At 46.5% G+C, this 27,371-nt stretch overlaps 1 protein-coding gene across 1 annotated transcript; it reads left to right on the top strand.

Annotated features, from left to right (window-relative positions):
* Positions 1 to 7,187: 7,187 nt before the first annotated feature.
* On the top strand, positions 7,188 to 8,337 carry LOC109783367 (protein VASCULATURE COMPLEXITY AND CONNECTIVITY). The gene is made up of 3 exons (XM_020341974.3): positions 7,188 to 7,495; positions 7,579 to 7,787; positions 7,928 to 8,337. The coding sequence occupies exons 1-3, from the start codon at positions 7,397 to 7,399 to the stop codon at positions 8,151 to 8,153; spliced, it is 534 nt and encodes a 177-aa protein (XP_020197563.1). The 5' UTR covers positions 7,188 to 7,396; the 3' UTR covers positions 8,154 to 8,337.
* Positions 8,338 to 27,371: the final 19,034 nt, after the last annotated feature.

Genomic DNA, 27,371 nt, shown 5'->3' with positions numbered 1-27,371 from the left:
TACTATATAATCAAATTCATTCATGAGGATAAGAGTAGATATCTTCATAGCCCTAGGGTTATTTATAACATGTAATTCATAGAAAAATCTGTGCAAAGTAGGGTGAGTACACATAAATCTTCTCTCAAGTTTAAGAACAAGTGCTGAAATAGCTTCAGTGTAACTCTTAGTTCTTTTTAGAATAGGAATGTCATCACAAACCAATACCTGCAATTAAAAAATTCCTGAATAACGCTTTTTCCTATGATGGTCCCACTTCCCGCAACAAATAATTTAGAATCCTAGTTTGTGGGAATTTTAACTTTAGGAACTTTACCATCCTCACTTTTTTCGATAACAAACTCAGACATGATAGCAACTTCAAGCAAGCAAACAGCGAAAAGGCAAATGAAAAATATTTTTGTGTTTATGTGAAAACGCTTTAGAAGTGGGGGAGATGAAAAAGAGAGGCAAATGGAAAATGAAAGTAAATGCAAGGAGATGAAAGTTTGTGCGATGGTACTTGATAGGTTTTGGTGATGTCTCCTCGGCAACGGCGCCAGAGATTCTTCCTGCTACTTGTGAGCTGCGTTGGGGTTTCCTCGAAGAGGAGAGGATGATGCAGTACAGTAGAGATAAATATTTCCCTCAGTTAAGAACCAAGGTTATAAATCCAGTAAGAGAACCACGCAAGACCTCATGAACAACACCTACACACAAAAGAACAAATACTTGCACCCAACGCGATCAAGGGGGTTGTCAATCCCCTCGGCGGTTAATTGCAAGGATCAAGTCTTATAATAGTAGATAGATAAAATACACAAAATAAAATAACGGTAAATAAAATGCAGCAAGGTATTGTTGGAATTTATATATGATAAAGATAGGCCCGGGGCCATATTTTCACTAGAGGCTTTTCTCTCGAACAAAAAGCATAAGGTGGGTAAACAAATTATTGTTGGGCAATCGATAGAAAAGCGCATAGTTATGATGATATCCAAGGCAATGATAATGTATATACGCATCACGTCCGACACAAGTAGACCGACTCCTGCCTGCATCTACTACTATTACTCCACACATCGACCGCTATCCAGCATGCATATAGAGTATTAAGTTCATAAAGAACGGAGTAACGCAGCAAGATGACATGATGTAGACAAAGTAAAATCAATCAATATTAATAAACTCTATCATTTTCCACTTAATGACAACAATGCAAATACATGTCTTGTCCCTTTCTGCCACTGGTATATAGAGCACCGCAAGATTGAACCCATTACAAAGCACCTCTCCCATTGCAAGATAAATCAATCTAGTTTACCAAACCAAACATACAGATCAGAGAGAAATAAAAAGCTATAATAATCATGCATATAAGAATTCAGAGAAGACTCAAATAATATTCATGGATAATCTGATCATAAACCCACAAATTCATCGGATCCCAACAAACACACCGCAAAAGAAGGTTACATCGAATAGATCTCCAAGAACATCGAGGAGAACATTGTATTGAGGATCAAAGAGAGAAGAAGCCATCTAGCTACTAGCTATGGACCCATAGGTCTGTGGTAAACTACTCACACATCATCATAAGGGCAGAAAGGTTGATGTAGAGGCCCTCCATGATCAAATCCCCCTTCGACAGAGTACCGAAAAAGGTCTCCGGATGGGATCTCTGAAGAACAGAAACTTGCGGCGGCGGAATAAGTATTTTGGGTGGCTCTCTGTTTGTTTCCCTATTTTAGAGAATTTATAGAGGTGGAATTTGGCCAAATGGAGCCACGTGTGGCCCACAAGGTACTTGGGTGCGCCCAAGTGCCTTGTCGCTTCCTCGTTGCACGGCTGGTCTCCTCCCAAGCTTCCAGGGTCTCTTTTGTCCAGAAAAAATTGTCAAAAAGCTTTGTGGCATTTGGAATTCGTTTGGTACTGATTTCCTGGAAAACCAAAAATAGGCAAACAAACAGCAACTGGCACTTGGCACTTTGTTAATAGGTTAGTCCCAAAAATGATATATAATTGCATATAAAACATCCAAGATTGATACTATAATAGCATGAAACAAACAAATATTATAAATATGTTGTAGACGTATCATTGCGCCAACAGTTTTCAGCCCAAAAGGCATTGTGTTAAAGGAAAATGGCCTGTAGGGCATGATGAATGCAGCCGCAGTCTGGTCGGATTCCTTCATCATTATCTGATGGTACCCTGAGTAGGTGTCTAGGAAGCACAGTGAATCATGCCCTGCCGTGGCATCCACGATTTGGTCAATGCATGGTAGGGGAAATGGTCCTTGGGGAAAGCCTTATTAAGGTCTTTAAAGTCGATGCAAAGATGCCAGGACTTATCTTTCTTGGGTACCATGACTAGGTTAGCGAGCCAGTCGTGGTGTTTTATGTGTCTGATGAATTAGGCTTCAAGAAGTTTAGCCAATTCTTCGCCCATTGCTTGATGCTTGGGTTCCGAGAATCGCCGAAGTGCTTGCTTGACCGGTTTATAGCCATTCAAGATGTTCAGGTTGTGTTCGGAGAGTCTTCAGGGGATCCCCGATATATCCGAGGGGTGCCAGATGAATATATCCCAGTTTTCTCTAAGGAAGTTGCGTAGAGCCTTGTCAATTGCTAGCTTTAGCTGTGCCCTGATTGACGCTATTTTATTTTGGTCAATGGGAGGTACTTGAAATTTGACTACGTCGTCGGCCGTCTTGAATGAGGTTGACTTCGGTCGTTTGTCGAGGATGATATCATCTCGGTCGACCGTAGCTCTTAATGATGTCAACTCCTCGGCCGCGAGGGCCTCAGATAGTGACTCGAGGGCGAGCGACGCTGTTTTATTTTCAACTTTAAGTGCTCTATGGGGGTTGCTTGAGATGGTAATTATCACGTTTGGGCCCGGCATTTTGAGATTCATGTAGCCGTAATGTGGAACTGCTTGAAACTTTGAGAAGGTGTCGCGGCCCATAAGGGCGTGATAGCCACTTTGGATGGGGACGATTTGGAATGTTACTTCCTCGGATCGATAGTGCTCGGGTTTTCTGAAGACTACGTCCAAGGTGGTTTTTCCACCGCACCATGCCTCTCGTCCCAGTATTATTCCTTTAAAGGTAGTTTGGCTCTATTCGATGTGCGATTTATCGATTTGCATCTTGTCCAGAGTATCTTCATATATGAGGTTTAGATTGCTGCCTCCATCCATATAGCACCTTTCGAAGACGACAACCACTAACGATTGGGTCGAGAACCAGGGCGGCTGGGCATCTGCCCAGGGTGCTCCTCGGCTGATCTCTATGGTCAAAGGTAATTGGTGTGTCTATCCACACACCCCGGGCTGCTACGTGCTGAATGGAGCTAATTTCTCGGAGAGCCTGCTTCCTCTAGTTTTTTGACATGAAGGTTTCATAGATCGTCAGGACCTCGTCCTCATCCGAGGACTCTTTCGCATACCTGTTCCTGGCAACGAGGAGGGCTTCGCCTCCCTTAGCTACTTGCTTTACCACCCAACAGTCACGAAGACTGTGGGTTGGGCTGGTATTTGGCAGAACAAAGTGTATGAGGCATGGCTTATCCAGTAGACAGCCAAGGGCAGTCTTGGATCCTGCAGCCGACTTCCCCTTCTTTCGAGGTCGATCGACTGATGATGGTCGTGCATGGTGTTTGCGTTGGAGTGTGAGCCTGTCATGCTTTATGTTTTTATCATAGATTGAGTCTCTTTGCTTTTCCAGGGATAGCCAGGCGTCTCTAATGGTGCAAAATTTTGATACGAGATCAGATAGCCTAGAGAACGTTTGGACGTAGCGGCGGGTGAGGGTGTTTGAGACGCCTTTATCTTTGCGTCCATGCTGAAAAGCTATTATTATGTCTAAATCATGGTAGTGCGGTATATTGTTCTTGACGAATAAGAACCTGGGCCAAAATTGCCTGCTTAATTCGTCAGGTAGCTGTTACACGTAGGTTAAATCCCAGACATCAGAGGGGCTCGAATTGTCCGGGCAGTATTCGATGTGGGGGGTGGGTGGGAGAGAAAATTAAATCCCCTTCGACAGCGGTCTCAAGGCTCCGATGTCTTTATCATGTGAAGGATTTATAGATGTTGGATTGGTCGAGCTGATTTTAAGATTAGATTCCTCGGCTATTTCCGGCTGGATGCTGTCAGGGATGCTCTCCAAGTAGTACCTCAGCCCTTCGCCCTTTACAGGGGTTTCAGCAGGGGCAGATGGAGAGGTGAAAAGTTTGTGGGCCGCTTCTTGCTCGTCGCAGCCTTGCTCGTAAGAGAGATGGTGTGATCTACTGACAGAGGGTTTGAGCATGGAAACAGCGCCCTGAATATTGGGATTGTGACCAACGATCCCATCGATCCTTCTTTGATCACACAGCGGAACTCTCAATGAAAGCACCAATGTCGGTGGTAAAACTGGCAGACCTTGGGGTAGGGGGTCCCGAGCTGTGGATCCTAGATCAATGGGTAACAAGGGACGAAGGAGATAATATTTACCCAGGTTCGGGCCCTCTCGAAGAGGTAATACCCTACGTCCTACTTTGATAGTATTGATGGTTGTGTATATAGTACAAGCTTGATATACCTCGAGATCGTAAGTTGTGTTCTAACCCTAAGGCTAGGTGGATGTGATTATGATCGGATCCCCTCTACAGGCTAAACCCCTTGGCTTATATACACGCCAGGGGGGCACCTAGGGTTACATAGTCGGTTGCAGATCTAAGGATGCACATGGCGGCGGTCGAAGATGTCCTTGGAGTATGCGCCAAGTCTTCAACAGAAACTGTCTTGATCACGTCAAGGTGTGAGGCTTCTGGAGTCCTTCCTTATGAGAATGAGGGCCCATAAGCCCGACGCGAGGATTGTGGGCCAACTGGGTTGGTACCCCCTAGTCCATGACACAGTCACCGCCGCTAACTGTGAAGCTACCATCGGGCAGGCGATTAGTTTGACACCCATGTCGAATCTTTGATGCCATCATCGTGGTGGTGGGAGGTAGTGGCCTATGTGAAGTAGCAGGCTATGAGCACGTTTTTGAAATTGCAAAAGTGGACTTGCAAAACAAGTAAAAGATAAGTGGTAGATTTATTACCCAAATGGGGGAAATGACTCTTTCACCGGGTTCCAGAGGCCGGCGTCCATTGTCGTAGTCACGATCGGGGTCGATGGAGGCCTTGGCGGTTACATGAAAGGCAATGCAGCTCGGTAGCAGTGAGCCAGAGGTGGTGTGTTGGATAAGCAAGGAATGACGTGACTGGAAGTGGCGGAAGGGAAGAGGTTCTACTCGCAAAAAATATCTTCATGCCACTATCGACCGCTCTGGCAGAATATTAGGAATGTGCCACTATCGAGCATTGTAGGTGGGCCCACATCGGATAAAGGGTCAACCAAGTATCCTTATCAGAAATTGGTGGGCCCACATCCAAGAGAAGGAGTGGCAAAATGGAATTTATGGCGTCAGTGGTGGGTCACCACGTTGTTCGGAACGGTCAACCGGGTCTCCTCGTCGTTGCGGTGGTCGGAGGCGGCATGCAGAGACATGTAACTAATTTCTTCGCACGCGCTAGTGGCACAGATTGAATTCGTAAAGTACAGGTGGCAATCATCATCGAATATCCGAGTTTGTTAGTGGGACAAACCGAAAAATCTCTATAACTTTTGTGTGTAGTCAAACTGTGCATAGTTTTGATCAAGCTTGTACTAAAATCCATCGACAACTACAATATTAAGTAGATATTTTATGAGAATATATGTTATTATTTATCAAATGATACTAGTTTGGTGTCATAGTTATGGATAGTTTTTCCTATAAATTTGATCAACTTTGCACTCTCTTTTTTAGAAAAACTTTCGATCTATTCATCAACTGTTAATGTAGTACAAAGAACATCAGAAGTAAAAAATCATATCTAGATTCGTAGACCACGTAGCGACGAGTACAAGCAATGGAGCGAGCCGAAGGCGCGCCGTCGTCATCGCCCTCCCTCATCGGAGTCCGGCAAACCTTATTGTAGCAGGCAGTCGGAAAGTCATCATGCTAAGGCCCCATAGGACCAGCGCACCAGAACAGCAACCGCTGCCGATGAAGAGACACATAGATCGAAAGTATCCAACTTGTAGACACACGAACAAAGACGAACGAAGACCGGATCCACGTGGATCCACCGAAGACAAACGCCGACCGAATCTTATGAGATCTGCCAGAACAAACTTCCACACGCCCTCCGACGACGCTGGAAACACCACCAAACAGGGGCTAGACGGGAAGAATCTTATTTCATCTTCAGAGAGTCGCCACCACCTCTCCTCTCTAAATAGGACACAAACTCTAACAAAACTCAAAAAAGCGCTTAAAAACGAAGCCATGCCGCAAGCAAGAACCGAGATCTACCACGCCTTCATGACCGTAAGATCATAGAAGACGGGGTAAAAAAGGAAGTACAGTAGAAACTGAGCGCCATCTCCGAAAGTCGTTGTTTAGATATAGAGGACATGTTTGCTTATAACAATAAAGTCAAGACGTTTTTAAAATGTTGTTGCCCTCAAGGACAACAAAACTTCCTCCGTCCTGGATCGACACCCTACATCCATCGTCGTACAGTAGAAACTGAGCACCATCTCCGAAAGCCACACCACCACACACCAGATGGCTCTATTGCATTTCCCTCAAAAAAGAAAGAAAAAAAGATGGCTCTATTGCACGCCACATCGCCCATTCAGCTAGCAAAGCGACTGTTTCGCAGGCTGGCGGCCATACATGTAGTACGTCGAATGTACAGCCCAACGTTTGTTTACCTTTTCTTTTTCTTTCCTTTTTTTTTGGAAACTTTTCTTTTTCTTTCCTGTAGTACGTCGAATCAATATCCAGTACCTTTTTCAGCTACGTATATATAGACCATCATAACGATCTGTTTCTTCTGACCATAACTTGAACTTGAAGAATAGATTGGGACCATCAGTATGAAAGTTGCACAATTTGAACTAATACAGAGCTGTAAGTCTATGGATTACGGATAAACTTTAGTGAGGATGCAGATTAATCGTTGGAGGTAATCCTGGTGAATGGGATTCAGGAAAATCTCACTCATAGAGTGATATGATGGGTAATTAGCAGTGCCATCGATGTCTCGAGCCCTGTCGGCTCGTGTCACCTTAACATTCGCTTCTTTCTTTGGTGTTAAGCAGAGCCTAGCAGAGCTTTCCGCCTTTCTCGTGGGAGCACTGAGAGGAATCGGTAAAGAAAACCAACGCAGAGATATTAAACAATAAAGAACATCAAAAGCCGAGACCTAAAGCATCTTCGCTGCACACTCGTCTAGTAGCGACACCCTAGCCTGCCCGAGTCGTGCCCACGTCGCCGCTCCTCCATTTTCACCACGACAGTCGACAGGAGGGGAGAGCCGAGGTTGCAGAAGCCATGGCGAGAGTTGAAGCGGTGGTCGTCTGCCTCCTCATCGTCGCCATGGACGTCGTCGCCGGCGTCCTTGGAATCCACGCGGAGAAAGCTCAGAGCCAGGTAGACCGTGTCGGCAAAAAGCAGGGATTTCGTTGTTGTCTGGTGATGTTTCATGGCAAATTGTGATTACTCTCGTCTTGCAGGGGAGGCACCTGAAGATACTGTTCATCGAGTGCAGGCAGCCTGTCCCACAGGCTTACAAGCTCGGCATCGCGGCGGCCGCGGTGCTGGCTGCGTCGCACGCCATCGCCAACATCGTCGGCGGCTGCTCCTGCACGTGGCCCTGCTGCTCCGGCGGCCGGCGCTCGTCGCCCAACCGGCAGATGGCGTCCTTCGCCCTGGTCCTCACATGGTACGCTCCTGTCCTACGCACGCCGAGCATGAGCCGCAACATCACCACCAAAAATACTGTCAACTCCTGCATGCTTTTCCGGTTCCCGTGGTTCGATTCCAAGAACACGCACAAAATGTCAACATGTTTATGATTGCCAGGATGGTTCTGCTGGTGGGGCTGGCGCTGCTGATCCTCGGTGCGCTGCCGAACTCCAAGAAGGTAATGGCGGAGTGCGGGGTGGTGCGGCACCGCTTCCTCTCCATCGGCGGCATCCTCTGCTTCGTGCACGCCGTCTTCTGCCTCGTCTACTACGTGTCCGCCAACGCCGCCGCGCGGGAGGAAGGCCGTGGGTCTGGGTCCAAGCCCGCCGGCGGGCACACCTGATGGAGCTCTCCGGCCAGTCGCCATGCATCATCCAATCCTTCAGACCGCGTGTTGCTGCCTAGATAGGGTGTGATTCTGTGTGCATGTAATTACGGATGTTGTGGCATCGTGTTGCCGAGCTGCGCAGTGATACTCTTTCCAGTTTTGTCGTGTTCAATAAATGAAATCTTTCGGATTGCCAGGATATTGAAGGATGTGCAGTCGTAAGAGGCCGATACTTCCGGGTGACGACGCGTTCATGTGAGCGATGAACTGATGACACGCTCATGTGAAGTATAGTCTCTTTTTTTTTTCTGATAACCATGTGAAGTATAGTCTGATGTTCACCTTTCTCACTCGGTATCGTTACCCTCGGCCGACAGAGCTCGGTGCCTCGGTGCTCGGTGATGGTGGATTTAGCGGAGGTCCTGTCCCATCAGATTTTTGCCGACCATGTATGTATGGCCTGAAAGGCTTACTTCCGAAATCCTCGACAAAGACTGCATGCTGAGTCCGTGCCACCCATCAGTCCATCACGCCTACCGGTTTTGGTCGACGAGCTCGTGGATTCGCATCCACTGTGCCAGCCATTAGAGTGGCAGCCAAATTTGATGTTTTAACCTTTTCGGCGAATTTTAACCCAATTTGACCCTTTTTTAAGAAAAAATCAAGATCTAACATCTTTTCCTACCGCCCTACCTACCGACGAGGCCCTGGCGGTAGGCCACTCATCCACATCAGCGCAAGTAAACGGCATCTGTCCTCTGCTGTCAAGCCTACCGCCGATGCTCCTGGCGGTAGGTTGTTATACTCTACCGCGAGAGACCCTGGCGGTAGGTGGCGAATAGTTATAAGCAGCGGGGCCGGTCGCGGGTCCCACCCATGAACACACCCCCATCTTCTCCCTACCGCGGTCGCCGCAAGAACACGGAGGAGTTCTCTCTCTCTCTCATCCCCTCCACTTCCCTCTCCAACTCCTCTGTTTCTCCATCGTTTTTGCGGATCGAGATAGCTCCAAAGCGAGAGAAGTAAGCTCTCTCAATCCCTTCGAGTAGTTTTAGTCAAGAAGTTTTCGTTTTGATGCATTATTTTGGCACAAGATGAACCCTATTTCATCTAGTATTTATTATTTTTTGTTGATTATAGGTATTTTTAGTTTGATTCAATTTGATGTATGTGGTTGAAGATGAACCCTAGTTCATGTCATAGTGACTAGTTTATTGATTCTATCTAGTTTGAAGATGAACCCTAGTTCATGTTTATTTTTTAATGGTTCATTGATGTTTGGTCATTATAATTGATTTGGTTGAATATGATTGAGGTAGGATAAATATGATTGATTTGGTTGAAAATGATGGATGTTGATTCATATGCATATAGTAAAATGGTTGAATATGATATGATTGATGTTGGTTGAATGGTTGATGTAGATTCATTTGCATATTCCACTCTTGTTGATTATATCTTTTGTTATAGATTTATTTACAATTGTTGAATATGATATGATTGATGTTGGTTGAATTGTTTAATATGATACTGATGGGGAACGAAGCATGAAAATCAAAAAACTTCCTACGAACACCCAAGATCTAATCTTGGAGATGCATATCAACGAGAGGGGAGTGTATCTATGTACCCCTGTAGACCGAAAGCGTTAACGTATGTAACAAGGTTGATGTAGTCGTACTATTCATGATCCAATCACGATCCAATCCGATCTAGTGTCGAACGGGCGGCACCTCCGAGATTAGCACACATTCAACTCGATGGTGTCATCTCCTTCTTGATCCAGCAAGCGAGGGAGAGGAGGTAGATGAGATCCGAACCAGCACGGCGGTATGGTGGTGGTGGTGGCAGGCGAATTTCGGCGGGTCTTCACCAAGCACGTACCGGAAAAATGTGGGAGGAGTTGGGAGAGACAGAGGCCAGAGATGGATGGGTGTAGCCCCACTGCGCCTCCCCACTATTTATAGGGGTGAGGAAGGGGCGCCGGTCCTAGACCCCTTCTCCAAGGGAGGGGGCGCCGGCCAAGTGGTGGAGTGCCCCGCAAGCCAGGGGGCACCTCCACCTAAGGTCCCGCCCCCCAAACCCTAGGCACATGGGCCTTTGGGGGGCTAGTGCGCCTGGCCCAACCAAGCCAGGACGCACCCCCTACAGCCCATGTGGCCCCTTGGGGCAGGTGGACCTCCGGAACCCTTTCAGGACTCCCGACACCCTGCCAACAAAACTCGAAACTTTTCTGGTTACCAAAATATGTCTTCCCATATAGGAATCTTTACTTCCGAACTATTCTGGAGCTCCTCGTGATATCTCAGATCCCATCCGGGACTCCGAACAACCTTCGAACTCTTCACTATTAATATCTCAATACTACCCTAGCACTATCGAACGTTAAGCGTGCGACCCTCCGGGTTCGGGAACATGCAGACATGACCAAGACACCTCTCCGGACAATAATCAATAGCGGGACCTAGATGCACATATTGATTCCCACATATTCAACAAAGATCTCTGTCGGTTGTACCACGATGTCGAGGATTCAGACAATCCTGTATACAATTCCCTTTGTCCGGCGATTTGTTACTTACCCGAGATTCGATCATCGGTATCTCCATACCTAGTTCAATATCGTTACCGACAAGTCTCTTTACTCATTCCGCAATACAAGATCCTGTGACTAAACTCATTAGTCACATGAAGCTTCTTGTGATGCTGTATTACCAAGAGGGCCCAGAGATACCTCTCCGTCACACGGAGTGACAAATCCCAATCTCGATCCATGCCAACTCAACAGACACCTTCGGAGATACCTGTAGAGCACCTTTATGATCACCCACTTACGAAGTGACGTTTGATAGCACACAAGGTATTCCTCCGGTATCCGGGAGTGACATGATCTCATGGTCTAAGGAACAGATACTTGACATGAAGAAAGCTGTAGCAAATTACTAAGTGATACGATCTGGTGCTAAGCTTACGGTTGGGTCTGTCCATCACATCATTCTCCTAATGATGTGATCCCGTTATCAAATGACAACTCATGTCCATGGGTAGGAAACGTTAACCATCTATGATCAACAAGCTAGTCTAGTAGACGCCTACTAGGGACACGGTGTTGTTAATGTACTCACACGTGTATTTAAGTTTCCGGTCAATACACTTCTAGCATGAATAATAAACATTTATCATGAACAAGGAAATTTGATGATAACCAATTTATTATTGCCCGTAGGACATATTTCCAACAGTCCCCCACTTGCACTAGAGTCAATAATATAGTTTACATCGTAATGAATCTAACAACCATAGAGTTCTGGTGTTGATCATGTTTTGCTCGTGGAAGAGGTTTAGTCAGTGGGTCTGCCACATTCAGATCTATATGTACTTTGCAAATATTTATGTCTCCATCCTTAATGTAATTATGAATGGAGTTGAAGCAGCGATTGATGTGCTTGGTCTTCTTGTCAAACCTTGGCTCCTTGGCAATGGCAATGGCGCCAGTGATTTTCACAAAAGAGAGTCATAAGATCCGATGCACTAGGTATAACTCCTAGATCGGACATGAACTCCTTCATCCAGACTCCTTCGTGTGCTGCTTTCGAAGCAACTATATACTCGGCTTCACATGTAGATCCCGCTATGATGCTTTGCTTGGAACTGCACCAAATGACCGCTCCACCATTCAGAATATATATGTATCTGGTCTGAGATTTCGAGTCATCCGGATCAGTGTCGAAGCTAGTATTGATGTAACCCTTCATGACGAGCTCTTTGTCACCTCCATAAATGATAAACATGTCCTTAGTTCTATTTACGTCGTGTCAAAAGAGATCGTGCTTCCGTATTTCTAGATGTGTCATCAACGCACACGCCTTAATCTTCGCGCGGATAGACTACGCGAGGCATCACGAAGGGGCAATTCGTTCCCTATGGTGAGACGATCCCTGGTCTCTGACTATCTATAAAGGGGGGCGATAAATCAATTTTACTCACGATCTCATCTCTTGCCCCAGTGCCAGCACTACAAAAAAAAGACATATCCGTGACATTTTGGCTGAACGAATTTTTTTTCTGTCATACTTATGACACTTTTATGACGATAATTGTGACAAAACCCGGTATCATCATAGATGTGGTGGGCTCCTACTTCTATGACAAAAAATCATGACAGAAAATGGGCTTTTCGTCCTGGGCGGGCCGGAGACGCAGCTGCATGATATTCTTTGGGCCGTCCATGACGGAAAAACCGTGGTAGAAGCGAGGGCGAGGAAAATAGCGGGGTGTTCCCGGTTACGGTGGGTGGTCGGGGCCGAGCGATGCGCGTTTCTCTCGTACACGCACGCGCGTGGGTGCAAGGCGTTGGGCTCTAACTGAACCCAAGCGAGGCGTTGGGCTCTAACTGAACCCGAGCGATTGCACTGCAGGCTACGCGTTACTGAACCCGAGCGATCGATAGCTGTTAACTGAACCCGATCGAGCGATTCCTTCGCTACTGCTGCTAACTGAAGCCGATCGATGCTGCCTCCGGATGAACAGTGAGTGTTGCTGGCGGGGGGTTGGATGAACAGTTCCCGGTGGGGGTGGATGAACAGGACCCCGTGGTGTTGCCTCTGGATGAACAGGACCCCGATCGATCGAGCCGGTTGGGGCTGGATGAACAGGACCCCGTGGAGGGCTGGATGAATAGGACCACCCCGTGGAGGGCTGGATGAACAGTAGACGGTGGAGGGTTGGATGAATAGCAGCCCGTGGAGGGGTGGTTGAACAGGAGCCCATGGAGAGGGCTGGTTGAACAGTAGCCGGTGGAGTAGCGCGCGGTGGAGGCTGGATGAACAGGAGCCCGTGGATGAACAGTCGCAGGTGGAGGCTGGAGAAGGTCAACGGTGGATGAACAGTAGCCCGTGGAGGCTGGAGGGGGTCGACGGTGGAGATGAATAGTATCCCGTGGAGTCCCGTTTTGCGGTACGCCACACCCCTCCGGATGAACAGGACCCCTGTTTCGACCGTAGCGCTCCAACACAAGTCTGTTTCCTCCGTTTTGCGGTACGCCACACCCCTACCGATCAATAGGACCCCCGTCTCGACCATAGGAGGTCCGTTTCCTCCGTTTTGCGGTACGCCTGTAGCGACCAGACCTCAGACGGTCAAGTCTCTATGCATCAGTGTCATCCCTGGATCAGTAATGCTGACACACACAGTACTCGAAGGATTTATAACAGAGTAGCAATCACACACTTATTACATCGAATGTCTCAAAAGAGAACTTAATACAATAAATATGGCTTAAGGCCATCTAAAAACGATAACAGCGGAAGACTTGGAAGATAAGCGAGTCCATCAACTCCAACGGCATCACTGAGTATAGAACCACGACCTAAGGCACCTTACTCGTTGTCTGAAAAGTCTACAACATGAAACGTTGCAGCCCGAAAACGGGTCAGCACATGGAATATGCTGGCAATGTAACCCATAGAGAGTAATGAACAGAATAATGCTATACTACATGCATATTTGGCTGGTGGAAAGCTCTATGGTTACAGTTTTGCGAAAAGCCAATTTTTCCCTACTGCAAAGGAATTAATTTTATTCAACTATCATGATGGTTGTTAAACATTGAGAATGGGTGACACCATCTCAATCCCAATTAAGTTTCAACATTAATCCCAACAAAATTAATTAAAGTAACATGATGAGATTCACATGATAATCCAAGTACTAGATCTCAAGTTGTCCATAACCGGGGACACGGCTAACCATGATTAGTTTATACACTCTGCAGAGGTTTGCGCACTTTTCCCCACAAGACTCGATCTCCTCCATTGGGATTCTCGCACTACATGATGTTTGAGAAACGGATGACCGAGACATAGTCTTTCAGAAGCGTTTGCAGCTTATGATCGGGTAGACAGTACCACCTACAACCCCTACATCTGCTAGTCTACCACTGTAAGAGTTCACACAACTTAATCAACTATGCTAGAGCCCATAATAGCTTGTGGCTGCACATGGAAGTTATAGCATGAATAATCTCATGATCCCTTTGAGCCTGGGTGGCGGTCCATAAAAAAAACAGGCAATCCCTGGAATACCCAGGTGCCTCAATCCACCCAGATGTGTGTTTAAGTAGCCACCTTAAATTGAACCATTAATTAACAATCTCACATCTGTCATGGATACACTCACCCAATCCACGTCTACTAGCATAGCATAGCAATATAAGCAAACGTAGAAGTAACTCCCAAGGGTTTGGTAAGAAACAGGGCAATAGGTTCTACCTCATCAGCTACTTCCCAACCCACAATTTAATCAGATCCTAATCATGCAATTTTTTGAGGATTGATCTAATGCTAAACTGGGTATGAAAAGAGGTATGATCAAGGTGTTACTTGCCTTGCTGATGATCCGTGAAACCTAGGGATTCGAAGTAGCAAGCGGCGCACTCCGGGTACTCTATCGCAAACAAACAAGCATACAATAAGTACTTGTCTAATGCACAGGTAAAACTCAAATAAGAGATCTAACCAGAAAGTTCAACTTAAGAACTCCGGTTTGCAAAAAGAATCAAATCAAACGTAGCAACAAAAGTCAAACGGTGAAAGAAACAAGCTTCGTTTCCTAATCTGGACCTAAATCAAATTTTACAGTAGCAAAAACTTGTTTGAGTTGGTTAAACAGAAAGAGGGTTTTGAGACGAAACTCTAGGCGCTTGAATCGCTTGATTCCGACAAACGAGCGAAAAGTTAAACCAAAACGAAAAACAGATCGGAAATCGCGATAAGAAATAATCGCGGAAAATCCGAGAAAAAGAGAAACTGATGAACAGTTTAACGAACGGACGTTCGTTAACTGTAACTAAACGATGAACGCGTTCGTTAAAATGAACGAATGAGCGAACGCTCGCTAAATAAGAAAACCCAAAAAAACAAAACAAAACCGATCTAAAAAAAACCCTATCGGTTTTCTTCAGAAAACCGGGCGGCGGGCGACTACCTCGGCTCGGGGCTCTGGCGAAGTTCGGCGGCTCCGGCGGGGCGACGGGAGGCGGCGTGGGGCGGCGGGGCTGCGGGCGTCGGCGGCGGCAGCTTTCCCGGCGGCGGCGGCGACATTGAGCGGCGGTGCGGCTCCAGCGGCGGGGCGGGTACCGGCGTCGGGGCTGCGGGTTCGGTGGCGGGGTGAGGGGCGGCGGCGGCTATTTAAGGAGGGGGGCGCGGCTTGGCGAAGGGGGCGCCTCGGGAGGCGTGCTCCTCCTGGACTCAGGCGGCGGCGGCGGTGGCGCGGGCGGGCCGGCCTGGTTCGGCCGGGCTTCGGCCCAGTCGGGTGCGCGGGAGTTTTTTTTAACTATTCCGCCGAAACTGAGGAAAATTCTAGAAAATAAAATAATATTCTAAAAATGCCAAAATAAATTTTTCGCCGTCTAAATAAAATATTTAGAACAAGATGAACATTTTCTTGGCCCTAAAATGAAATTTTGAAAAACGTGCAATTTTCCTAAATTGAAATAAAATAGCAAAACTCCAAATAAAATAAGATTTGATTTTTTTATTAAATCCTCAATATTTCTTATTTTTGGGAAAGTCATTTTATTCCCTCTCTCTTATTTTTATAAATGAAATAATTGAAGATAAAATAAATAAAATCAAATGATCCTATTTTCAAAATTTGAGAAAACCCAAATATGAAAATAACGAAATCCCCAACTCTCTCCGTGGGTCCTTGAGTTGCGTAGAATTTCTAGGATCAAACTAAAAATGCAATAAAATATGATATGCAATGATGATCTAATGTATAACGTTCCAAATTGAAAATTTGGGATGTTACAAACCTACCCCCTTAAGATGAATCTCACCCTCGAGATTCGGGTTGGCTAGAAAATAGGTGAGGGTGGTCCTTCCGTAGATCTTCCTCTCGCTCCCAGGTGGCTTCATCCTCGGTATGGTGGCTCCACTGAACTTTGCAAAACTTGATAACCTTGTTGCGGGTGACTCGGCTGGCATACTCAAGAATCTTGACTGGTTTCTGCTCATAAGTCAAATGACTATCCAACTGAATCGCCTCCAGTGGCACTGTATCTCTCAGCGGTATATCAGCCATCTCTGCGTGGCACTTCTTCAACTGGGAAACGTGGAACACATCGTGAACTCCTGACAATCCTTCGGGTAATTCCAACTTGTAAGCAACTTCTCCCATACGCTCCAAAACTTTTTATGGTCCTACAAAACGTGGCGCTAACTTTCCCTTAACTCCAAAGCGCTTAACTCCCCGAAGTGGAGATACACGAAGATAAACTCTATCTCCGATTTCGTAAACCGTCTCCTTACGTTTTGAATCCGCATAGCTCTTCTGTCTGGATTGGGCTACCTTGAGCCTATCGCGAATCAACTTCACCTTCTGTTCAGACTCCTTAATCAAATCTGGTCCAAACAACTGGCGGTCTCCAACTTCGTCCCATAACAATGGTGTTCTACACCTCCTTCCGTACAAAGCTTCGAAAGGGGCCATCTTCAAACTGGATTGATAACTGTTGTTGTAAGAGAAATCTGCATATGGCAAGTTATCGTCCGAACTAGATCCATAATCTAGCGCACAAGCTCTCAGCATGTCCTCCAGAATCTGATTGACTCTCTCGGTCTGTCCATCTGTCTGTGGATGAAATGCTATACTGAATTCTAGCCTGGTACCCAAAGTTTCATGTAACTGATGCCAGAACTTTGAGGTAAACTGGGTTCCTCTATCTGATACAATGCTCCTCGGAACTCCATGCAAACATACGATTCTGGTCATGTATATCTTTGCCAACTTAGCACTGGTGTAAGTGGTCTTCACTGGGATGAAATGAGCTACCTTCGTCAAATGATCGACTACAACCCATATTGAGTCATAGCATGAACGAGTCATGGGCAATCCCGTGATAAAATCCATGCCTAGTTTATCCCACTTCCATTAGGGTATCGGCAATGGCTGTAGCAATCCTGCTGGCTCCTGATGCTCTGCCTTCACTCTCTGACATACATCACAAACTGCTACATACTCCGCAATATCCTTCTTCATTCCGGTCCACCAGAAAGTATCCTTCAAATCCAAATACATCTTGGTATTTCCTGGGTGAATCGAATACGGTGAGTCATGAGCCTCCTGCAGAATCAACTTCGTGATCTCCGGGTCATTAGGCACATAAACGTGGTCCTCAAACCATAAGGTATCGTGCTCGTCCTCACGAAATCCCTTGGCTTTTCCTTTGCTCATCCTTTCCTTTATTCCGGCAATCTCCTTGTCTGTCTTCTGAGCTTCTCTGATCTTATCCATCAGAGTAGACTGTATCTCCAATGCTGCAACATAGCCTCTCAGAACTATTTCCAAACATAGCTCGCGAAGATCCTCGGCTAATTCCGTCGGTAACTCTCCGGTCATGAGTGTGTTGACATGGCTCTTGTGGCTCAATGCATCTGCTACTACATTAGCCTTTCCGGGGTGATAATGCAATCTCATATCATAATCCTTTATGAGCTCCAACCATCTCCTTTGCCTGAGATTCAACTCCTTCTGCGTGAAGATGTATTTCAAACTCTGGTGATCCGTGTACACCTCACAGTGGTTTCCGATGAGAAAATGTCTCCATGTCTTCAACGCATGTACTACGGCTGCTAACTCCAAATCATGCGTAGCGTAATTCATCTCATGGGGTTTAAGCTGTCGTGAAGCATATGAAACAACTCTTCCTTCCTGTATAAGCACTGCTCCAAGTCCTCGACGAGAAGCGTCGCAGTATACTTCATAATCCTTGCGCTGATCTGGCAGAATCAACACTGGTGATGTAACCAAACGTTTCTTCAACTCTTGGAAACTAGCTGCACATTCCTCAGTCCAGTTGAACTTGGTGTCCTTCTTCAACAGCTCCGTCATGGGCTTAGCAATCCTCTAGAAATTCTCAATGAATCTCCGGTAGTATCCTGCAAGTCCAAGAAAACTCCGGATCTCTCCAACTGATGTGGGTGATTCCCAGTTTGTCACAGTGTCGGCTTTGGTGGGGTCTACTGCTATTCCTTCTCCGAATATAACATGTCCGAGGAATCCAACTTCCTTCAACCAAAACTCACATTTGCTGAACTTGGCGTATAACTGATGTTCTCTGAGCTTCTCAAGTACCAAACGCAAATGTTCCTTATGCTCCTCTTCATTCTTGGAGTAGACCAAAATATCATCAATGAACACCACGACGAACTTATCCAAAAATTCCATAAACACCTTGTTCATCAAGTTCATGAAATAGGCAAGTGCGTTAGTCAGACCAAATGACATAACAGTATACTCGTACAGCCCATACCTAGTGGTAAAAGCCGTCTTAGGTGTATCCTGCTCTCGAATCTTCAACTGATGGTATCCTGACCGTAGATCGATCTTGGAAAATACCTTAGCTCCTTATAAGCGGTCAAACAGATCATTGATCATCGGCAGTGGGTACTTGTTTTTGATGGTCACTTCATTCAGTCCTCGATAATCAACAACCATCCTTAACGATCCATCCTTCTTCTCCACTAGAAGCACTGGCGATCCCCAAGGTGAAGAACTTGGGTGAATATAGCCTTTATCCAGCAACTCCTTAATCTGCTTCTTAATCTCCTCCAAATCCTTTGCGGGCATCCTGTACGGTCTCTTAGATATTGGCCTTGTGCCTGGCAAAAGCTCAATCAAAAACTCAATGTCTCTATCCGGTGGCATGCCTGGCAACTCCTCTGGAAATACGTCAGGGAAATCCTTCACCACTGGTACTTCCTCCTGTACAACTCCTGATAAAGAATTCACCTGAGTCCTCTTCGGCACATGCCGGGATACATACTTGATCCTTCTTCCTTCTGGGGTGGTAAGCAAAATCGACTTACTAGCGCATTCAATGTTCCCTTCATACTTCGATAACCAATCCATGCCTAATATCACATCCAGTCCTTGCGATTCCAATACTATTAGGTCCGAGGGAAACACGTAGTTACCAATCCTTAATGGTAACCGATCACACCATAGACTAGCCATATACTCTGCTCCTGGCGAGGTTACTAACATGGGTGACCTAAGGGCTTGGGTTGGCAATTCATACTTATCCAGAAATCCCCTTGATATGTATGAATGCGATGCACCAGTATCAAAAAGAACGAGTGCAGTAAATGACTTAACCAAAAACTTACCTATTACTGCATCTGGCTGGGCTTCAACCTCCTCCACGCTAACGTGGTTCACATGTCCTTTGTTGAAAGGGTTGGGCTTCTTCCCAGAGCTTCCATTGCCATTTCCATTCTTAGCTTCAGGACACTCATTAGCATAATGTCCAGTCTTCTGGCACTTGTAGCAAGTGACTTGGCTCAGATCTCTCTTAGCTGGGGTCGATGGGTTGGTACGGTTCTGTCCGTTGCTTCCTCCATTCCCATTACCATTCTTGGGTCCACTATGGTTGTGCGAACCTCCTGCTCCATGGGTATGCTGAAAAGGTCCTCCCGAATTCGGGGTAAAACGTGGCTTCTGATGAGCTCCAGAATTGTACCTCCCTTGTCCATACTTCCTCTTGCGGCTTTCAATCTGCTGCTGCTTCCCTTCAATCATGAGAGCTCTATCTACCAACTCCTGGTAGTTGTTGAAGGTTGCTACCATCAACTGCATGCTCAGCTCATCATTCAGCCCTTCCAGAAACTTCTCCTGCTTGGCTGCATCTGTAGCAACGTCATCTAGGGCATAACGTGCTAACTTACTAAAGTCCTCCACATACTGGCCTACGGTGCGTCCTCCTTGGCGTAAGTTGTGAAACTCACGCTTCTTCATGGCCATAGCTCCTGCTGAAACATGGGCAGTACGGAAAGCTTGCTGAAACTGGTCCCATGTGACAGTGTCGATGGGGTGAGTGGCTGTGTAATTCTCCCACCATGATGCTGCGGGTCCATCAAGCTGATGTGTGGCAAAACACACTCTCTCCGCATCTATGCATCCTGCAGTGGTCAACTCCCTTCCAACTTTGCGGAGCCAATCATCTGCAACAATCAGCTCGGTGCTACTGGAATACACCGGCGGATTTAGCCTCAAGAAACGGGTCAAATGATCAACAGGTGGTGGTGGTGGTGGGTTGTTGTTGTTGTTGTTGCCTTGGTTCTGTACTAGTGCTTGCATCAAGACATTCTGCTGCTGAATCAACTGAGTGATCTCCGGTGGGAAAACAAATCCGGTGTCGCGTCTCGGAGGCATCTGATGGGTTTAGAAAAGATGAGAATTTAGAATAGAATGAGGTCTAGAGAGAAACACTACCCATATGCACATGAGACAAACACAATCAATATCACTCAAATCAATTCAAACAAGCCATACAATCGATCTAACTATCGTCACAAAGTGCTCGGACTATACTATATACATGGGGGAATATTACTACTGATTATGGTGGTCTACTAGAAATTTTGATCGGTCGAAGACTCCATGATATCTGCTCGAGCTTCATCAACAAAGTCATCTTCACTGGGGTCCGAGTCGGTGTCGTTGATGATGATGTAGTTATCTGGGCAAGCGCAATCATTGTCTTCTCCTCCTGGTGTTGGGTCTCCCATGAATACTCCGATCTTCTTTATCAGGTCGTCATTCTTCTCCAACAACGTGGCGATCTCCTCCTCATATCCATCGCGCGTAGACTTGAGTTCTTCCTGCAACTCCGTGATCTTGGTCAATGCCTTCTTCAGATCTATCATGCCTATGCACATTTGGTTCTCCTGGCGACGAATGTGTTGGTTTAACACCTGGATGAAAGCTGCAATTGATCTATCCTTCTTGGTACTGATCATCTCCCATTGCTCATCTCCCACAAATCTGGTAAATGGTATCCTTAAGCTCCTTGTGGTAAACTTCTCCAATGCGTCCCATGGTGATGTGGGCTGCCATGCTCTTTCTAGACTCCAGGTTGGTGTATCAAAGGAAAACTCTACGGGATCGATGACGGGCATGAACGTCCTTCCTGGAACTTGAACTTGAATCATCCAACACTCCTCTTCTGGTAGTGTGGCGTTGTAGGTTCCGGTGAAGCTTGGTATTCCGATGTTCAGGTATCTAGTGACTTCCTTCAAGTGGCGTCCAAAGGGTGTATCTTCATCTGGTTGCATAAACTTGTTCCTGGCATCCGTCATCCTAAAAGAGTGAAAAATGGAGAGGAGTCAGAAATGAGAAGAGAATAGTGATCTAGGGTTCAAGCTTAGTGGTCGTGGCCTACAGTCAGCGTGTGCTCTGATACCATCTTGTAGCGACCAGACCTCACACGGTCAAGTCTCTGTGCATCAGTTTCATCCCTGGATCAGTAATGCTGACACACACAGTACTCGAAGGATTTATAACAGAGTAGCAATCACACACCTATTACATCGAATGTCTCAAAAGAGAACTTAATACAATAAATATGGCTTAAGGCCATCTAAAAACGATAACAGCGGAAGACTTGGAAGATAAGCGAGTCCATCAACTCCAACGGCATCACTGAGTATAGAACCACGACCTAAGGCACCTTACTCGTCGTCTGAAAAGTCTTCAACATGAAACGTTGCAGCCCGAAAACGGGTCAGCACATGGAATATGCTGGCAATGTAACACATAGAGAGTAATGAACAGAATAATGCTATACTACATGCATATTTGGCTGGTGGAAAGCTCTATGGTTACAGTTTTGCGAAAAGCCAATTTTTCCCTACTGCAAAGGAATAAATTTTATTCAACTATCATGGTGGTTGTTAAACATTGAGAATGGGTGACACCATCTCAATCCCAATTAAGTTTCAACATTAATCCCAACAAAATTAATTAAAGTAACATGATGAGATTCACATGATAATCCAAGTACTAGACACTCAAGTTGTCCATAACTGGGGACACGGCTAACCATGATTAGTTTATACACTCTGCAGAGGTTTGCGCACTTTTCCCCACAAGACTCGATCTCCTCCGTTGGGATTCTCACACTACATGATGTTTGAGAAACGGATGACCGAGACATAGTCTTTCAGAAGCGTTTGCACCTTACGATCGGGTAGACAGTACCACCTACAACCCCTACATCTGCTAGTCTACCACTGTAAGAGTTCACACAACTTAATCAACTATGCTAGAGCCCATAATAGCTTGTGGCTGCACATGGAAGTTATAGCATGAATAATCTCATGATCCCTTTGAGCCTGGGTGGCGGTCCATAAAAAATAGGCAATCTCTGGAATACCCAGGTGCCTCAATCCACCCAGATGTGTGTTTAAGTAGCCACCTTAAATTGAACCATTAATTAACAATCTCACATCTGTCATGGATACACTCACCCAATCCACGTCTACTAGCATAGCATAGCAATATAAGCAAACGTAGAAGTAACTCCCAAGGGTTTGGTAATAAACAGGGCAATAGGTTCTACCTCATCAGCTACTTCCCAACCCACAATTTAATCAGATCCTAATCATGCAATTGTTTGAGGATTGATCTAATGCAATAAAACTGGGTATGAAAAGAGGTATGATCAAAGTGTTACTTGCCTTGCTGATGATCCGTGAAACCTAGGGATTCGAAGTAGCAAGCGGCGCACTCCGGGTACTCTATCGCAAACAAACAAGCATACAATAAGTACTTGTCTAATGCACAGGTAAAACTCAAATAAGATATCTAACCAGAAAGTTTAACTTAAGAACTCCGGTTTGCAAAAAGAATCAAATCAAACGAAGCAACGAAAGTCAAACAGCGAAAGAAACAAACTTCCTTTACTAATCTGGACCTAACTCAAATTTTACAGTAGCAAAAACTTGTTTGAGTTGGTTAAACAGAAATAGGGTTTCGAGACAAAACTCTAGGCGCTTGAATCGCCTGATTCCGACAAACGAGCGAAAAGTTAAATTAAAACGAAAAACAGATCGGAAATCGCGACCAGAAATAATCGCGGAAAATCCGAGAAAAAGAAAAACTGATGAACAGTTTAACGAACGGACGTTCGTTAACTGTAACTAAGCGATGAACGCGTTCGTTAAAACGAACGAACGAGCGAACGCTCGCTAAATAAGAAAACCAAAAAAAACAAAACAAAACCAATCTAAAAAACCCTAGGGTTTTCTAAAAAAACCGAATCGGTTTTCTTCAGAAAACCGGGCGGCGAGCGGCTACCTCAGCTCGGGGCTCCGGCGAAGTCCGGCGGCTCCAGCGGGGCAACGGGCAGCGGCGGCGACCTTGGGCGGCGGGGCGGCTCGGCGGCGGTGCGGCTCCGGCGGCGGGGTGGGTTCCGGTGGCGGGGCTGCGGGTTCGGTGGCGGGGTGAGGGGCGGCGGCGGCGGTTATTTAAGGAGGGGGGCGGCGCGGCTTGGGGAAGGGGGCGCCTCGGGAGGCGTGCTCCTCCTGGACTCGGGCGGCGGCGGCGGTCTCCGATCCGGAGACGGCGGCGGGAGGCGGTGGCGCGGGCGGGCCGGCCTGGTTCGGCAGGGCTTCGGCCTAGTCGGGCGCGCGGGAGTTTTTTTTAAAAACAATTCCGCCAAACAGAGAAAAATTCTAGAAAATAAAATAAAATTCTAAAAAATGCCAAAATAAAATTTTCACCGTCTAAATACAATATTTAGAAAAAGATGAACATTTTCTTGGCCCTAAAATGAAATTTTGAAAAACGTGCAATTTTCCTAAATTCAAATAAAATAGCAAAACTCCAAATAAATAAGATTAGATTTTTTTATTAAATCCTCAATATTTCTTATTTTTGGGAAAGTCATTTTATTCCCTCTCTCTTATTTTTATAAATGAAATAATTGAAGATAAAATAAATAAATAAAATCAAATGATCCTACTTTTAAAATTTGAGAAAACCCAAATATGAAAATAACGAAATCCCCAACTCTCTCCGTGGGTCCTTGAGTTGCGTAGAATTTCTAGGAGCAAACAAAATATGCAATAAAATATGATATGCAATGATGATCTAATGTATAACATTCCAAATTGAAAATTTGGGATGTTACAACGCCAGACCCCTCCCGATGAACAGGATCCCGTTTCGAACGTGGCCGGTCGAACACAAGGCCGTTTCCTCCGTTCTGCGGTACGCCGGGCCTCGTTTCCATCGGCTATTCCGTCCTAGCCGGTTGGCTCCCACGCGTTCCGTTGCCTCCCGATGAACACGATGCATTCCGTTGCCTCCCCATGAACACGACGACAACGCAGTTTCTCCGTTCCGACCCAGCCATGTACATGAGCCCTGGTCGTACGTATGCGCGAGTAGGCGTTCGAGACCCCGCCCGTATGTACGTACGTGGCTGTATTTTCTTTGTTGCACACTGGCCGTTGTACGTACGTGTACATGCTACTTGCGCGCCTCTACATCGACCAGTATGTACGTACATGTTCACGACCAGAATGACAACGCTACATACGCTTCGACCAGGTGGGTCCCGACTGGCAGGCACTTCCTTCCGTGCGAAGATGTAGCTAGTGGGTCCCAGCAGTCAGGGGGGCAAATCATATTTTTTTGCCCGGACGCACTTCCTTGCGTGCGAAGATGTAGCTGGTTGGTCCCAGCAGTCAGGGGGCGAATCATTTTTTTTGCCCGGACGCACTTCCTTGCGTGCGAAGATGTAGCTGGTAGGTCCCAGCAGTCAGGGGGGAAACGTTTTTTTTCGCGAAATACAGTTGCCCGTCCGGTGGGCCCTGCTGTCAGGTGGAGGAATAATTATTTTGCGTGTAATAATTAAGTGGGCACTTCCTTGCGGCCGCCATGGACCCAGTTGTCAGCCTCTCCACGTACAATACTCTTCCGATGTAAGTCGTTCCTTGACCATGTTGACCACCCCGCGCCGAGAGCACCAGGGCGGTGGACGACGGCGAGGCCTAGGAAGGGGACGACGCGGAGCCGGGGAAGACGCGGCAATGGAAGCCCACGCGGAGAGGAGTACGAGGGTTCACTGGTTCGGCTGCAGTGTGAGGCTGCCGTCGCCGCAGGGCCTGGCCAGTGGTGGGAATAGTAGGGGTGATGAGGCCTCCACCGCAGCACAGCCGGCCACGGGAGGCAGGAGCATGCGGCACGACCGGCGTTGCTTTGGGTGGCTGGAGCAAGAAGACCAGAGGTTGAAGAAGCACTACGGCCGTTGGATGGACATCGTACGGTCACTGGAGCTAGAATCGTTCATATTGACTAAGTTGAAAAAGCACTCCATCCCCGTCAACTTAGTAGGCCCACAAGTCAGCCTCCCACCAAGGTGGGTCCCAACTAGTAGGGGGAGTATTCATTTTTTTGTGCGTAATAAGGAGGCACTTCCGGTGGGTCTGAGCTGACAGCGGGGGAAACGTTTTATTTGCGAAATACGGTGGCCCGTCTGGTGGGTCCCAACAGTCAGGGGGGAAACGTTTTTTTCACCAAATACGGTGGCCCGTCCGGTGGGTCCCTGCTGTCAGGTGGAGGAATAATTATTTTCCGCGTAATAAGGAGGCACTTCCTTGCGGCTACCGTGGACCCATCTGTCAGCCTCTGCATGTACAGTACTCTTCTGATGGAAGTCGTTCCTTGACCACGTTGACCACGCCGCGCCGTGGGCACCAGGGCGGTGGACGACAGCAAGGCCTAGGAAGGGGACGACGCCGAGCCGGGGAAGACGCGACAGTGGATGCCCACGCGGAGAGGAGTACGAGGGTTCACTGGTTCGGCTGCGGTGTGAGGCTGTCGTCGCCGCAGAATAACAGGGGGTGTGGGTGAGTAGAGGGATGCCCTGGCCAGTGGTGGGAGTAGTAGGGGGCGGTGAGGCCTGCACAGGAGGTGGGAGCAGGTGGTCCCGCCGGCGCTGGATTTGGCGGCTGGAGCAAGAAGATCAGAGATTGAAGAAACACGACGGCCGTTGGATTGACATCCAACGGTTACGTCTGCTAGAATCGTTTGTTGACTAGGGATGGCAATGGGGCCCCATACCCGCCAAACCCATGGGGATTTCATCTATTAGGGTGTGGGGATGGGCGAAAAACATCCCCATGGGGATATTTACAAAACAAATTTATTCCCCATAGGGTACAACGGGGATGGGGACGATATCCTATTCCCCAGACCCAATACCCATCGGGGACCCGGTTAGTAACTGTGACACAGCGGCCAACCTTAAAATATTCACAAACAAACTTGCGAAAAAAAGCTCTGAAAAAAACCATAAACATATCTCACGTCCTCACCTCAGCTGCCACCATGACCAAGAAGTAAGTACGACCTAGATAGGCATTAGCAGGACAAGGACAACACCATTTATGTATGTTGATTATAGGGTGTCATATTATGTATATGTGTATTTGTTTATGGGGATGGGGACCCTAATGGGGCCCCGTTCCCCAGTGGAGCATGGGTATGGTGAAATTTCATCCCCAGTCATGTAAACGGGGATGGGGATGGGATGATAGGGAATAGATGGGGATGGGGATGTTGTAGGTATCCCCATAGGGGATTGTCCCCATTGCCATCCCTATTGTTGACGTATATAATAACTAAAAAAAATCCTGCATACGCGTCAACTTAATAGGCCCAGAAGTCAGACCATTCCCTCTTTTTTGAATAATTTATATATAGCTCATTGCGACTTCTTATGCAATTTATTGCAGTCCGTTTTTTTGGTTGGCCAGGGCCAATTTCGCATATTTCTATGGGTTCCAAACTATTTTTAATACCAAAATGTCGAGCCAGATTTAAAGTACTTTGAAGATATATTTAAATTAGGTTAATGCCCAGTGAAATAGGAATCTGAAAATGTGAAAAAATTCAGAAATTATAAAGTAATTGCCAACTTGTCATCTGTTTTTATATTTACAACCCATTTCATATTACTTTCAAGATTTGCAGGCGGCTTGAAAGAGTTGCAGCCCATTAGGGCATAGAAAAATAAGTAGGCCTGGATTAGTTATTCTTCAGAAAAAATAAACTGGGCTCATTTTCACAAAGAAAAAAATATCTGTGCTGGTCACATGGTGAACATAAAATATAAGCCTGGGCTAGACGGGCCACAGCCCAGTTCAAACCTTGCTCCGTCTCAACAATAACAAAAAAAATACTGCTCGAGCAACTACGTCCCAAGTGTCAGCCGATCTTGTGCTGTTCTCTTGTCTATTGACTATATACGCTCACAATGTCGTGGGTCCCGGATGTCAGTAAAACACTAGGAGGAAGCATTTTATTTTTCCATACGCTGACATGGTGGGCCCCTACTGTCATCCTCTCCACGTACTTCTGCAGATTCCTGTTGTTTGTTGA

This window comes from Aegilops tauschii, chromosome 2 (genome assembly GCF_002575655.3).
Source record: "Aegilops tauschii subsp. strangulata cultivar AL8/78 chromosome 2, Aet v6.0, whole genome shotgun sequence".
NCBI lineage: Eukaryota > Viridiplantae > Streptophyta > Magnoliopsida > Poales > Poaceae > Aegilops > Aegilops tauschii.
The sequence above is the reverse complement of the archived record's forward strand: the minus strand, read 5'-3'. Positions and strand labels throughout refer to the sequence as shown.